The sequence below is a fragment of the Heptranchias perlo genome, chromosome 1 (assembly GCF_035084215.1).
Source record: "Heptranchias perlo isolate sHepPer1 chromosome 1, sHepPer1.hap1, whole genome shotgun sequence".
Classification (NCBI taxonomy): Eukaryota; Metazoa; Chordata; class Chondrichthyes; order Hexanchiformes; family Hexanchidae; genus Heptranchias; species Heptranchias perlo.
The window spans coordinates 184,443,087-184,456,988 of record NC_090325.1 but is presented as its reverse complement, the minus strand read 5'-3'; the positions used below and the strand labels follow the sequence as shown (position 1 = coordinate 184,456,988).

The window sequence follows — 13,902 nt, the reverse complement described above, 5'->3', positions numbered from 1 at the left end:
AATACAGTAGCACAAAGAGTTCACAATTAAAGTAGTGCACAAAGTAATTTCATCCACATCAAATAATACAAAAAAACAATAAACCACAAGGAGGAAAGCTTGGAGGCTGAAAAAAGTTTGGAGATCACAACCTGGCAATAATTATTCATTAATTTACAACTAAAATTTGATGTACAAGTCAGACCTTTATGGATATTTGCATCTCTTCTAAATATGGGGAAAGGACAGATACACTAAACTTTATGCTCAGTGTTACTATTTGGCTGAGAAAATCTTGCTTAAAACTGACCAATGAATAACATTTATCTTCAAAGAGATTAATTTTTAATGATATATTGGCACACCATATATAACTTGCGTTCAATTTGATTAAGTGTATACAAAAAAATAAACACATGCACATTATATATAAATATAAAAATCTGTTATTTATTATAAAAAGTGAGTGGTCTCAAGATTATAAAGCTATTGCACCAGCTGGTGCTGCTGCAAACAGAACGTTATGTGAACAATTCATTACAATGGGGCCGAGTCTAACAATTACATGATAGCCCCTAACTAAACACACAGGAATCTGTGTGTTAGTCTCTGATAAAAATCATGATACCAGAAAATCATGAAGTGACCAAGTAAACCAACACAACCACCCCCCCCTGCCTCCACGAAGGAAGATTTCAGCCCTCAACCCCCACCCCCCCCAACACCACCTCAACCGGAGCAGATGAATTGACAACACCATCCAAATGAGCAAGATTTTGGTCCCTCCCCCAATGAACAAGATTTCGACCCCTTCCCCTCCGCCCCACTAGCTGTCAATCCCATTCCCCCCAGTCGCTCACTGGCTGCCATTCCCCCTAAAATGCTACTCCTATCCCCGTTGATCTGAATTCCCCTGCCTCAGCACTCCTCTTTCCCCTTTCTCTCCCTTCCCTGTCCTGAAAAATTCAAATTGATCTTAACTACTTGCACCACAGGAGACCAATTAGTATCTAAAAGTACATTAAAAAGCTTATGTCTGTATGAACTTCCCATCAACTTTTTCCATTATAAATTCTTATGCCCATATTTATAATGGAAACTGTCTATGTAAACTTGTTATTATACTTCCGTCAGTGGAGGTACTGCAGCACCACCACTTACTGGAGGGTCGAATCACAGTGTGATAAGTTTACATAGGCAGTTTCTATTATAAATGTGGACAGAGGAATTCATAATTAATGGAATTATAAAAATAATAGAATGTGAGACTTTAAAATGGGAACTGAATTACGTCTGTGTGCCCTGACCCAATTACTCCCACCCTCTAACTTCACTTCACCTTGCAGTGAAGACTACACTTGGCCGTGACTCCCTGGGGGTAATTTTGACTTTGTGCGATAGTGTAAAATAGGTGATAGCTGCGATTCGCTATCACCCATTTTACACTAACGCGCACTATCAAAATGACCTATCTCCCCACCCTGTGTGTAACGTCATGGGAGTTCAACTAACATACTTATTTATAATTAAAAATATTAAAGTTGTAAATTGATTTCAAAGTTAAATGTTAATTGTCTGAGATTAGAGTAATTAGAAACTGGGCTGAAGGTGATGAACATTGAGGACCTGGACAGCAGAGAAGTGTGATTTGGCAGAGTGAAAGGAGGTTAAACATGAGGTTGGTGGATATAATTACATCCCCTGGAATCTCTTGGGGTTGGGGAGACAGCCTTGCCAGACATAATTTTAATTGAATCTTAATAGTGTTTTCCTTATTAAGCATGGACACATTAGTAGTTTATGTGGGAATATGAGCCAAGAAACAGTCCTCAGCACATGTAACCCTCTAAATTTAAACAGCAAGCATGTCACATCTGTATGCCTCGTGAATTACCAAGTTGGCTCTACTCATTGATTCATTTTCCATTTACCACTAGTCCTTGACATGTATCCTCTATTTCTCTATACATCCATCTCTTGTGTATATCAGCAAATCTCTGTTGCACATCTCTGGTTTGTTTGTACATGTCCTTTGTATAAGCCAGTTAGATCTTGAACATCTTTTTTAGCTGGGCCTATGTTGTATATGTTGTTTCTCTTTTAATCCAGGTCTTTGTTGTAGATATTTGTTGTATCCTATACACCCCTTTACATGTCTTATATACATCTATATCTCGGTTGCATATCTCTATTTAACTCATTCTCTGTTGTTTATATCTATTTTGTCTTTTACCCAAGTTTTTCTGTATTTTTTTAATGTGTTGTGCATCCCTTTAAAATCTCTTGTGTAAATCCACATATTCTGTTGTGTATATGTCTGGCAAATCTTCACATCACTGTGTACTGCAGTACCTGCTCCATGTAATCCTGGGTCAGTGATGCTGCAGGATGTACCTCCTCCTCTCCCTTCACATTCATTTCAGGAAGGCTCATGTGGTTATTCTTTTTCTTGCTGGGCGGTGGAGTCTGGACACTGATTTTTCTTTCCCTAACTCGTTTCCGGATAGAAACCCATTGATTAATATCCTGGCTCTTGTTGGCCTGGTCCAAATCCATGTTACGACACGCTCAGTGCCACACCAGTTCTGTCTTGTTTCAGCATCTCCCCAGAAAAACACAATCAAACTGGAATATTTTCACTTGCATTAGAACGGTCACAATCACACCCCTAGCACTCCCATTAGGGCTGTCACTATCACACCCCTAGCACTCACATTAGGGCTGTCACTATCACACCCCAATGTTCACATCACACAAGAGAAGACCAAATCATACTCCTAACGTTCACAATCAGACTAGAGCATTCAATCACACTCCTGATGTTTAGTCACAGTGGAACGGCCACAATCACATTCATAGTGTTCACAATCACATTAGAACTGTCACACTCACACCTCAATGTTCACACTCATACTAGAACATTCACAATGACACCCCAAAGTTCACACACACACTACAGCTGTCATAATCACTTCTCACTAATATCGTCCCACTGTGCTGACAGTTTAAATTCATACGGTGCACGCTGATTGGGAGCTGACGCTTTGTGCAGGCGTGTCTAGGTTTGCTGCTGTTCCAGGCAGGCCAAACCTCCCCATGTCTTTAGAAATCACATTACAGTGACGGACTCCAACCCCCTCGGTTCGGCCTGGCCTGGCCCGGCCCACATTAACAGCAAGCTGCGCTCCACTCACTCAACTCAGAGCCCGAATGGTACTCGTCACTTCCGGCGCGGTCAGGAGCTCCTGGGCGCTCTCTGGTCCGTTGATGACGCAGCGGTTGACGATTCAAATCATCGAAACCAGTGCGCGCGAGGACTGAGGTGTCGCGCGCTCGTTGGTAGCTCGGCGTGTTGTGCGCGCGCGCGCAACGCTCGTACCCCTTCCGGTGGGCAGGCGGGATGCTGCGGGCGGCGAGGACATGGCGCTTAGGTAACAGGCCCGGCGGGCGATTAAAAAACCCCCTGGAACACTTTAAAGGGGACGGGAAGGTGGAAACCAAGTTACTTCGTGGCTTACAAGACTGAAGAAGTGATGATAAATTTGTATAAAACACTGGTCAGGCCGCAGTTTACTGTGTGCAGATTTGGGAGCCCCATTATAGAAAGGACATTTAAGCCACAAGAGAGCGTACAGCGGAGATTCACCAGGATGGTGCCAGGGATGATAAACTATAGCTGCGAGTAGATACTGGGACTGTTTCCACTGAAGCAGAGAGCAGATTTAATTTAGGGTTTTAAAATTATGTATAGTTTTTGATAGATGAATAGGACTTCTGGTTGGTGATGGGTGAGTGGTGATGGCATCAATTTAAAATGATCACTGAGAGTGAGGAGAGAGCTTAGAAATTTCTTTCCATGGAGGTTGGAGCATGGAATGCTTTGCGACAGATTTTGGATTTTGTAGGATTTTAAGGCAGAAACCATTGCACCTTTTAAGGGTAGTCATGATGTGGAGATGCCGGTGATGGACTGGGGTTCACAATTGTAAACAATTTTACAACACCAAGTTATAGTCCAGCAATTTTATTTTAAATTCTTGAATTTAAAATAAAATTGCTGGACTATAACTTGGTGTTGTAAAATTGTTTACCTTTTAAGGGAAAATTGGAGCAGAGGGTGAGACAGGGTATGGGGAGAGAGTGGGGCATTTGGATTAGTTTGGGATTGATACAGGGTATGGGGAGAGAGCAGGGCATTGGGATTGTTACAGGATATGGGGAGAGAGCGGGGTTTTGGGATTGATGCAGGATATGGTCACCCTATTATAGAAAGGATATTATTAAACTAGAAAGAGTGCAGAAAAGATTTACTAGGATGCTACCGGGACTTGATGGTTTGACTTATAGGGAGAGGTTAGATAGACTGGGACTTTTTTCCCTGGAGAGTAGGAGGTTTAGGGGTGATCTTATAGAAGTCTATAAAATAATGAGGGGCATAGATAAGGTAGATAGTCAAAATCTTTTCCCAAAGGTAGGGGAGTCTATAATGAGGGGGCATAGATTTAAGGTGAGAGAGGAGAGATACAAAAGGGTCCAGAGGGGCAATTTTTTCACTCAAAGGGTGGTGAGTGTCTGGAACGAGCTGCCAGAGGCAGTAGTAGAGGTGGGTACAATTTTGTCTTTTAAAAAGCATTTGGACAGTTACATGGGTAAGATGGGTATAGAGGGATATGGGCCAAGTGCAGGCAACTGGGACTAGCTTAGTGGTATAAACTGGGCGACATGGACATGTTGGGCCGAAGGGCCTGTTTCCATGTTGTAACTTCTATGATTCTATGATTCTAGAGTGGCACATTGGGATTAGTTTGGGATTGATACAGGGTATAGGGAAAGAGCAGGGCAGTAGGATTAGTTTTGGATTGCTCCAGAAAAGAGCTGGCACAGACACGATGGGCCAAATGGCCTCCTTCTGCATTGTAAACGTCTATGGTTTAAGTGCTTGAGAGGGGGGTGATAGAAATTTAAAAATTGGAAAATGTTGGAAACATGCAGCCAGTCATTCAGGATTTGGAGAGAACAGGCAAGTTAATGTTTTGGGTGTAACCCTTCATAAGTTCTGATTTCTATTTCATTGTTTACTTTTCATTTTTTCAGCTGTGTTGAAGGGTTACACTTGAACTGTTGGCTGTCTGTTCTCTCCACAGATGCTGACTGATGTGTGTGTTTCAAGCATTTTATGTTTTTGCTTCAGATTTGGCAATACTTGCAGCTTTTTTGGTTTTTATTTGCAATGGAAACGAATGTGTATTTTACATTATAAGAAATATCATGAGCCAAGAATAAGTTTTCAAAGTCATCCATAAGAAACGCAAAGGTTCTCTTTGGTGCACTACACTATCAATGTGATATGTGGCAAGTATTGTAACTAGGAATCAGTACCCATTCCTGGATTTTTTGGGGGTTGGTGGATCTGTTTTTAAAAAATTCTCTCGTGAGTTTTGTATTAAAATCCCAGAATTTTCCCTAATCTTTGTGCTGAAAATTGGGTCCTAGGATGTGTGTGCTTTGTAGTAGAGATATCTGCTTGCACATTGCATGTGTTGTGTGTCACACATTGCATGTAAATCATGCAACGTGTGTGATTATTGTCACTACTGCAACGTGCGTGTATTTCAGTGCCAAATTCAACAGGGAATTGGGGTCAGTGATTGTACTCTTAGCATCTTTCAGTGTTGAGTTAATAAGGCCCTAATTTTTGATCAGTGCATCTATAGCATCCTTTGGGTACAGAAATACATTTATGCACACATGTAAGGAGTTACAATACCTGGCTGACAACAGAGGCGTCTGGTACAAATCTGGAGAGCAAACTGTGCCAAGAAATATCCTTGTAGCGGTCTTATTACTTTGTTTAAAAACAAATGCTGATTCCATTATACAGTGTCAAAATCTTGTTTTAATTTAGATGGTACATTTCAAGCTTGCCTGAAATTTTGGAACTAGTGTACCATTTTAAAAGGCAGGGTTGGTCATTTAGCTTAACTGTACATTTAGTCCCTTGCTTCTTTTCTTGACTTCTAGTGATGTTCCAAATATAACTAATATTTGCTGATTTTCCCTGCATTCTATGGTGCTGTTTCCCCCCCCCCCCCCCCCATATCAATTTCTCAGTTTCTGACCCTGAAAAAAAATCGGTTTTTAAATCTGCAGTTAAGACTTTAATGATCTTTAATTCACCTAATTGCAGTATTTTTTAAAAACATTGAATTTATTGCCTCATGGAGACACCAGCCCTTTAGATTTTCCTTCCCTGGTGTGAGTTACTGGAAGAAGCAGTCAAAGCATTTAACACTTGGTAATCTTGCTGGCATCTGATAAATGGAGAGTTCTTCAGCACATCAGCAATGTATATCTCTGACGTCCAGTCTAAAGTGAAGAGTATAGGAACTTCAGTGACATTGTTTGTCTAGAGTTGCTTGTCTCTAGAGCTCCTGGTAAATCTGAAGCCTTTTGTGTGTGTTAGCTTCTTTTATGAAGTTTTTGAATGAATAATGGCTTTGGGTTGGGGCCCAATTTGTGTGTGCTGATATCCAACAAAACAATAAAAAAAAACTTATCTTTTCTGCCTGCCCCAAGTTCCTCCACTCTCGTCTGGCCCTAGGGGGAAAAACTACCCTGCAATTTTTTTCAAGTGCCCTTTTGAATGCCAACCTTTTCTGGTCTACCACCTGTGATGACTTCATCTCCTTTAACATTCTACCCCACAACCGTCTCCCTTTGGTTTCTTTGCTCCTCTCAGATCAAATGTACATGGCGACTGACTGGCCCAGCTGCCCACTCTAAGAGCTTACCACCTCGACCAGTACTATTATCTCCCCTTCCACAGCCAAATCTGCTTACTTCTGCACCATCGCTTAAAATTGCAAGAACAACTTCAAACTCCTCTCCTCCTCCAGTTTTATCTCATCTGTTCTTCCATCTCCCAGCGCTCATTACACTCAATTTACCTACAAAGCTCACCACAGATGTGGTACAACCTGACCCTAGACAAAACAGAGTATTACATATTTGGCCAGTAGAGTGCTTTTGGGGATTGGGTTGCTTTGGATTAGCTTTAAAGTTGGTCCACAGCATGGGCTCCGACTAAATTCAATGAAAATGCTCCAAGACTTGAAAGGGCCCCTCCCTGTAACTTGCACCATGGAGTGGCTGAGACGAGGGGAGGAGACCCAAATGGTGGATCACAGTGTCGCAACTAACTTGGCAATATCTTATATTGGTTACCAATTTTTTTTTTTGTCAAGAAGAACTTTAAATGGAAAGTGCAACCCCCTAAAATGTTCTTCTACATTAATTAGTGCTTCTGCATCATAAGATGCAGAAGTAAATGGGGGGGAATAACTTATATTTTAGGTGCCTAGTTTACACTTTGGAAATTTCTGTTCAACCTGCCCAGAAACTGACATGCTTAACCCTAAGGATGATAGGATTATGTTGATCTTACACAAAAGTCTGGAGTTACTTTGACAATTACCATTTTGTGAAGTGGCCTTGATGATGTTTGCAAAATGGATTTTGTTATTAAATTATTGAGTATTTTGGTGTTAATTGCAGTAATTGTTTAGAAATGTCTTCACACATGGGACCCTGGTTTAAAATCTAATGTTGAACTCCTGCTCCTGAGTGAAGTGATTTTGAGCATTTGCAATTTAGCAACCCCCGAAGACCCAGACAACAGAAAACTGGCCTTTTCTCATTTGTTTCCTTTCTCATTTGTTTACTTTGCAGGGTACTGGCAAAAGGGGATCAGCACTCAACATGTTCCAGCCGCTAGTAACACTTCTGACATGGTAAGAAAGCATTATCTGATGTGAACACGTATCACCAAGTATTTTTAGATCCTAAAAGTTCATAGTAGTCTCAAAATGACATTCAGTTTCCTAGGGGCAGTGAATGAACAAAGTTGAGTGAACTATGTGCTATGCCAGAGAAATCGTGCTTTTACCATGGGTTGTGTTGAGTAAATAAATATGTTCTAAAATGTTCCACTAATTTGAACAGTTCTACTACTCTGCTGTATTGACATTTGGTGGTGATTATATTGCATTGGAGCTGGTAGAAGAGGGTGATGTGCTGTATCTCATTATTGTTAAAGGAAATTTTACTTAGTCTTTCCCAATGATCAATGAGTAAATACACTGAATGGTGTTGTATTCAGCTTTGCAAGACAGAAAGGTCTTGGGTTCAGTTACTGGCTAATATGGATCCTGCTTCCACTACTGTTTCTGATGGGGCATTTCATTCCTTAACAACCCTCTGTGTGTAAATCCCCTAACCTCTCCCTTTGTTCTTTTGGTGATGATATTAAACTTATGCCCTCTAGTTACCGACTCAGTAACCAGCAGAAATAGTTTTCCTATATTTACCTTATCAAAACCCTTCATAATTTTGAACATCTTCATTAGAATTTCTGTTGACCTTCTCTGCTGTAATCAAGAGAGTTCAAGTTTTTCTATTTTCTCCTTTTGATTAAAGCTTCTCATCCCTAGTGTCATCCTAGTGAATATCTTCTGTGCCTTCTCCATGACCTAGACATCCACCCTAAAGTAGGACACCAAAAATTGGAAACAACATTTTAACTGTGGCCTAACCAATGATTTGTAGAGATTTAATCACCTATTTGTTCTACATTTTATGCCATTATTTATAAAACCTACGATCCCATTTTTTTTTAAACAGCTTTATCAACTCGTCTGTACTTGAAATCCAAAATTTTGTACCTGAAGCCCCAAGTCTGATCAAACAAACATCACTAAAACAGATAAATGAGATCATCTCATTGCTTATTGAAGGACCTAATACTGCACAATTTACCTACATTACAACAGTGACTACACTTCAAAAATAATTAATTGGCTGGGAAGTGCTTTGAAATTTGTTCTGAGAATATGTTATATAAAAGCACGTTCTTTTCTTCGCTTTACTCCTTTTAAACGTTTACTTTTTTATTGTATGTTTCTCGCTTTAAGACCCTCTTTAAAATTCTCCTCTTGAACCAATCTTTTGGTCAGTGCCCACCCCCCTAATACAAGAAAATACCACATCAACTTTCCCTCTTTTGCATCTACAATTTATATAATAGTTTGCTGAAGATTTAATGTTATGATTGTCTTAATGGGGAAGACATAGTAAGGGGTGAAATGCAAAATTTCCTTGTATGTTTTGTATCTTTTTATGACATACTATGTTGTAAACAACTCATTTTTTCTATTGTGTATGAATTGAGGAGGGAAATGGTTTAGTGCAGGAATGTGTTTCAAGAGCTCAAATAGTTTCCACTTTCTTACAGCCAATAAAGTTAGAAAATCCTTACAAAGAACCTCCCAAGAAGTGCATTCTGTGTGGTGTTTCAGTGGACTACAAGAACATACAGGTTTGTCCATGTTACTCACTGGGGGTTGGGGAGAGATGTAAATGTGATCAAATAAATAAACATAAGTTGTTTGTGTGTTGGGCAAATAAGTTGACGTGATTTTGGCATGGAATAGTATTTGATTATTAAAATTCCACCACTCTAGACGAATGCTACTGTTTACTGTGCTGGAATGCATTGGTTGCTCAGTATAGCAGCTATTTATAATTGTGATTCCAGATATCCTTCATACATACTCCATTTATTCTGTCCATGACTCTAGAAAGAAAAATCTTAAATGAGCGACTGGACGGTATGGTGAAAGAGTATTGCTATCCTCTCAATGTAAACGGGTTGAACAAATGTCTCCTTTCTCTGGTGAATGCTTCAACTTCTTGACTCTAAAACTAGTATCTCATGGCAATGAATCCAAAGTATAAAATATCCCTGTCATACTTCTGGAGTTCTGGTTAGAAAGATAAGAAAATATATAGTAAATGAAAAATGTCACACTAGTGCCCCTGTGAGGACGATGTAGGTAGCGAAACATCGTGTTTGTCCATGCATTTACTGCCCTGAACGTCACTGGACCACAAACATTTATCTGGTTTCGATTTTTTGAAGTCACGTTTGGAGTGCCCCACTGATAAGATGGGTGGAACACAGACAAGATACAAGCCAGGGCAAGTGGTTTACAGAAAATAAACCTGAGTGTGAGATATATTGGCCGCAACATTAGAGTTTTTCCCCCGCAGTTATCGTTCTTTATGGCTGCACTCTGGCTGTAGAGTGATACGTTTTGAGGTCATGTGATGTATTTTTGCATTAGTTTAAGGTCAAAATTGTACGTCGAGCAGAGAAGATGAGGATTGGAATGTTTGTCCTAATTGTGTATGGCTGTGCCATGAATATGTTTCTGTTGCTTCTGATATATGTAGTAGCCTTAGTGTCATTAATTAATGCTAATACCAGGGTGGGGGGGATTCCCATTTTAGAAGCCACACATATCAAATAAGGATCAGGTGGGATTTCTTTCTTCAATTTTGGTGCATATCAAGGTGAATACTGAGGAATAGAACACTTTTCCACTCTTTCAGCAACAAGTACTCCAAAGTCAGATGTAACGCAGGCCACCTGCAAAGTAACGCATCCTCTATTCAGCCTCAATGATGTGCCTTAAGCCCGGCTTCAGAAGAGCAGCTCTTTATGCATTGTGAATGTTTTTCATGTCCTGCACCAGCCATCCTTGTGGATTGTCTCGGTGAGATTGCCCAGTTATGGATGGTCTTGTGATATGGGTCCATGCCCATCAGTTACTGGGTTGAGACTACCCAAACTCATTTTACAACAAATGTTATCCAAAACAAATGAAAGTTATAAAACTAATTTTGGAATTGAGAAGTCAATTTTCTCTAAAGAGAGAAACTTGAGACTTACAACCTTTTTAATGGCTCATTTACTTTACTTCAGTTGAAACCAAATACAAAATACTTGTATTTTAACCTTGTGAATGTATTGACACTAACATCTATTTCCATTTCTTTTGTTTTTTTCTCTCTTCTCCCCTCCCCCCACCCTTAATAAGCTTTTGTCCCAGTTTGTATCTCCATATACGGGTCGCATTTTTGGCAGACATATAACAGGTAAGACACCAGAAAAGTTTTGGTATTCTTTAGGGCTCCAACTGAGAAAGTTCTGGGCTTTTCATATTGACAAACACCCACAGCCAGTGTGTGTGTGTTTTGAAGTAGGGGAGAACAGGTATAGTTTACATTAGGGATCTGGTGAGCTTCTTAATATATTAGAGCATGGAATCTTGAAACTCCAGCATGCTGTAAAGCAGGGGATTCCAATTAAATTCAGATGAGGTACAGTTATCTCAATCATTGAAATATAATAGCATAAAAAAAAATTGTAACTGAAATGTCAGGGATGAGGGAGAGATACTTTTCAAAGCAAAAACTCTACCACTAATAAACATTAATGAGGCAAAGAGAGAGAGGAGAAATGCAAAGAAAGAGGATAGAACAAAACACAAATAACCATTTACATTAAGAAGAAATGTACTGATTTAGTTTTGTTTCATTGGGCTTGCTTTTGTTAAGGGTTTAAAAATAGAATCAGGAATTGCCATTTCTTTCACAACGTTCAAACATGACCCTTGCATACACTCACACCACACAACTTACCATGGAGTGCAGGATTGTTGCTGGAATATTAGTTCTATCTCAATTCCTGTCAGTACAAATGCACAATACCTGCAAGCTGACTGCTTTGAATATTTATTTACAGAATAGAAAGCCTTTCTTTGACAGTTGATCAGTGTGAGCAGGAATTGGAAACCAACTTTAAAATTCAGCTTATAACTTAAAAGCACCAACTTAGTAGAATTTTAAGTGATTGAATTAAGGCAAGAGAAGTTTTCATTCCCCACTTTTGAAGGCATTCATTTTGGAATAGATAAATAAACCTTCTGTTAGCTAAAACATTTATTGGATGAATCAGTCGAGTTTCCTGGTTAAGACCTGTGATCAGTCAGCTGTCGAGAAATTGAAGTATGTATCAAGCAGTACGTCCTACTGTTGTATTAGTGCAGTAAATTGTTATTTTTAATTTTTCTCCCCTTTTTAGGCTTATGTGGAAAGAAACAAAGAGAAATTTCCAAGACCATCAAAAGAGCCCAGCAAATGGGTATGTGTTGATTTAAAAAAAACGTTAATTCTAAAGCTAACATTGAACACCTTTTCCTAACTGGCACGTGTAAACATTTTTATAGTTATCTTGCCTATGTTCAAAGGCTTAGATTCTTCTGTCTTTGAACTGCAGCTGTATGTTCCCACCCTCTGTACCTGGCCATTGACAAATGATGTGCATTTGGCTTACTCGTGTTCTGTGTGTGACCCATGGACATAAGTTTTCAAAAGTGGTTCTGTTAGTTGACCATATATTTAATGACATCATAAGACATGGGTTCAGTTTGACATGTACGCTGAGACACCCAGTTTTACCTCTCCACACCTGCTTGTCCGACATCCAGTCTTCTATGAGCAGCAGTTTTCTCCAGTTAAGCATTGGGAAGACCGAAGTCATCGTCTTCGACTCCGCCACAAACTCCATTCAGTTGCCAATTCAATCACCTTGCCTGGCCATTGTCTCGGGCTGAACCAGACTGTTTGCAACGTCGACATCCTATTCGACCCCCTTCCCTTCGTCCCACCATTGGCGACCGTGCCTTTTGCTGCCTAAGCCCCACACTGGAATTATCTGTCTAAACTTCTCCACCTCCCTCTTCTCCTTTAAGACTTTCCTTAAAACCCACCTCTGACCAAGCTTTTGGTCATCCTCCTAGTATCTCCTTCTTTGGCTTGGCATCCATTTATATCTGATTATGGCTCTGAAACACCTTGGGATGTTTTTCTACATGAAAGTTACTATATTATTGCAAATTGTTGTTATAAGACTTTAGTACATATTTTATTCCACATGATTGCTTTGATGGCAGTCCTAAAAATACCTTTTACTAGTTTGAAACTGTGTCCCTTTGTCCTATATTATAATTTAATATAAAGTAATATTCTGGATTTACCTTTTCCATTCCCTTAACTATTACATCCCTCTATTAGATCACCTCTCAGATGCTTCCTGTCTAGGCTGAAAAGCCTGAACCTCTCCAGTATTTCCTCATAACTCAGACCCCCTGACACTGGGCATCAGCCTTGTGGCTCTTCTCTGTACTGCCTCCAGTGCTTGAATATCTCACTTAGTACTGGCGATATGGTCTTGCCAGAGCCCTGTACAGTTTGATCACAACTTCCTCTGACTTATATTTCACTGTTTTGGGTACAAAGTTTAACATTCTATTAGCTTTGTTGATTGCTGCTGTGCATTGGTTAGACATGTTGAGCATTGAGACTCCTAGATTTCATTCTGCTTCATCCTTGGCTAGTTCAACACCATTCGTGGAGTACGTGTGTCGCGTGTTTTCCTTCCCTTACGCGTACTTTGCACTTGTCTGTAATTAGATTTTATCTGCTGCTGTTCTGCTGACTCACATATTTTATCTAGCTCATTCTGCAAAAGGTGTTGCCTCCTCTGATTTCACTACACCATCTGGTTTGGTGTCCTCTGCAAATTTAACCACTTTGCACTAAATTTGTGAATCCAAGTCATATGTGAATTAGAAACAGTTGTGGTCCTGGCATCGAACCCTGAGGCACTCCACTCAGTACTCCCCACCCTGACACAACTCATTCAACATTTTTGAACAACCTCTGGTAGGCTAGAGTAAAAGACCTGTCCTCCCTTCTTAAATATTTGCTTCAGTCATCTGTTATAATATGAAATCTCATGTTGAGTGCTGCAGGGATTTTTTTTGATTGTATTAATGATTTTTTTTTCTGTAGGATTTATGTCAGTCACATTGAAGGACCCTGCTTTCTTAAAGGATCCAAACATTTGTGATATTAAACTTCGAGAATGACCATCAATCACAGTGACTACTTGGGGTACAATGCTCTCAAGTTCCTCGAGAAATGATATTCCAAGAATCAATAAACTGAATTGAATGCTGA

General features: G+C 39.8%; 2 protein-coding genes across 4 annotated transcripts in view; one reads left to right on the top strand and one right to left on the bottom strand.

The window, feature by feature from the left end:
- The window catches only part of helq (helicase, POLQ like), a 40,672-nt gene extending 37,462 nt beyond the window's left edge, over positions 1–3,210 (bottom strand). For both annotated transcript variants that reach the window (XM_067994377.1, XM_067994378.1), the window contains exon 1: positions 2,332–3,210. In XM_067994377.1, coding sequence (XP_067850478.1) covers positions 2,332–2,535 — 204 coding nt within the window. In that variant the 5' untranslated portion in view covers positions 2,536–3,210. The remainder of the gene's footprint in view (positions 1–2,331) is intronic.
- Positions 3,211–3,301: 91 nt separating this feature from the next.
- On the top strand, positions 3,302–13,902 carry mrps18c (mitochondrial ribosomal protein S18C). 2 transcript variants are annotated; one of them, XM_067994382.1, is made up of 6 exons: positions 3,302–3,410; positions 7,708–7,769; positions 9,269–9,352; positions 10,917–10,974; positions 11,963–12,022; positions 13,735–13,902. In XM_067994382.1, the coding sequence occupies exons 1-6, from the start codon at positions 3,380–3,382 to the stop codon at positions 13,809–13,811; spliced, it is 372 nt and encodes a 123-aa protein (XP_067850483.1). In that variant the 5' UTR covers positions 3,302–3,379; the 3' UTR covers positions 13,812–13,902. The 2 variants fall into 2 exon arrangements, with proteins under 2 accessions (XP_067850483.1, XP_067850482.1); XM_067994381.1 differs by lacking the exon at positions 3,302–3,410 and adding an exon at positions 4,951–4,999.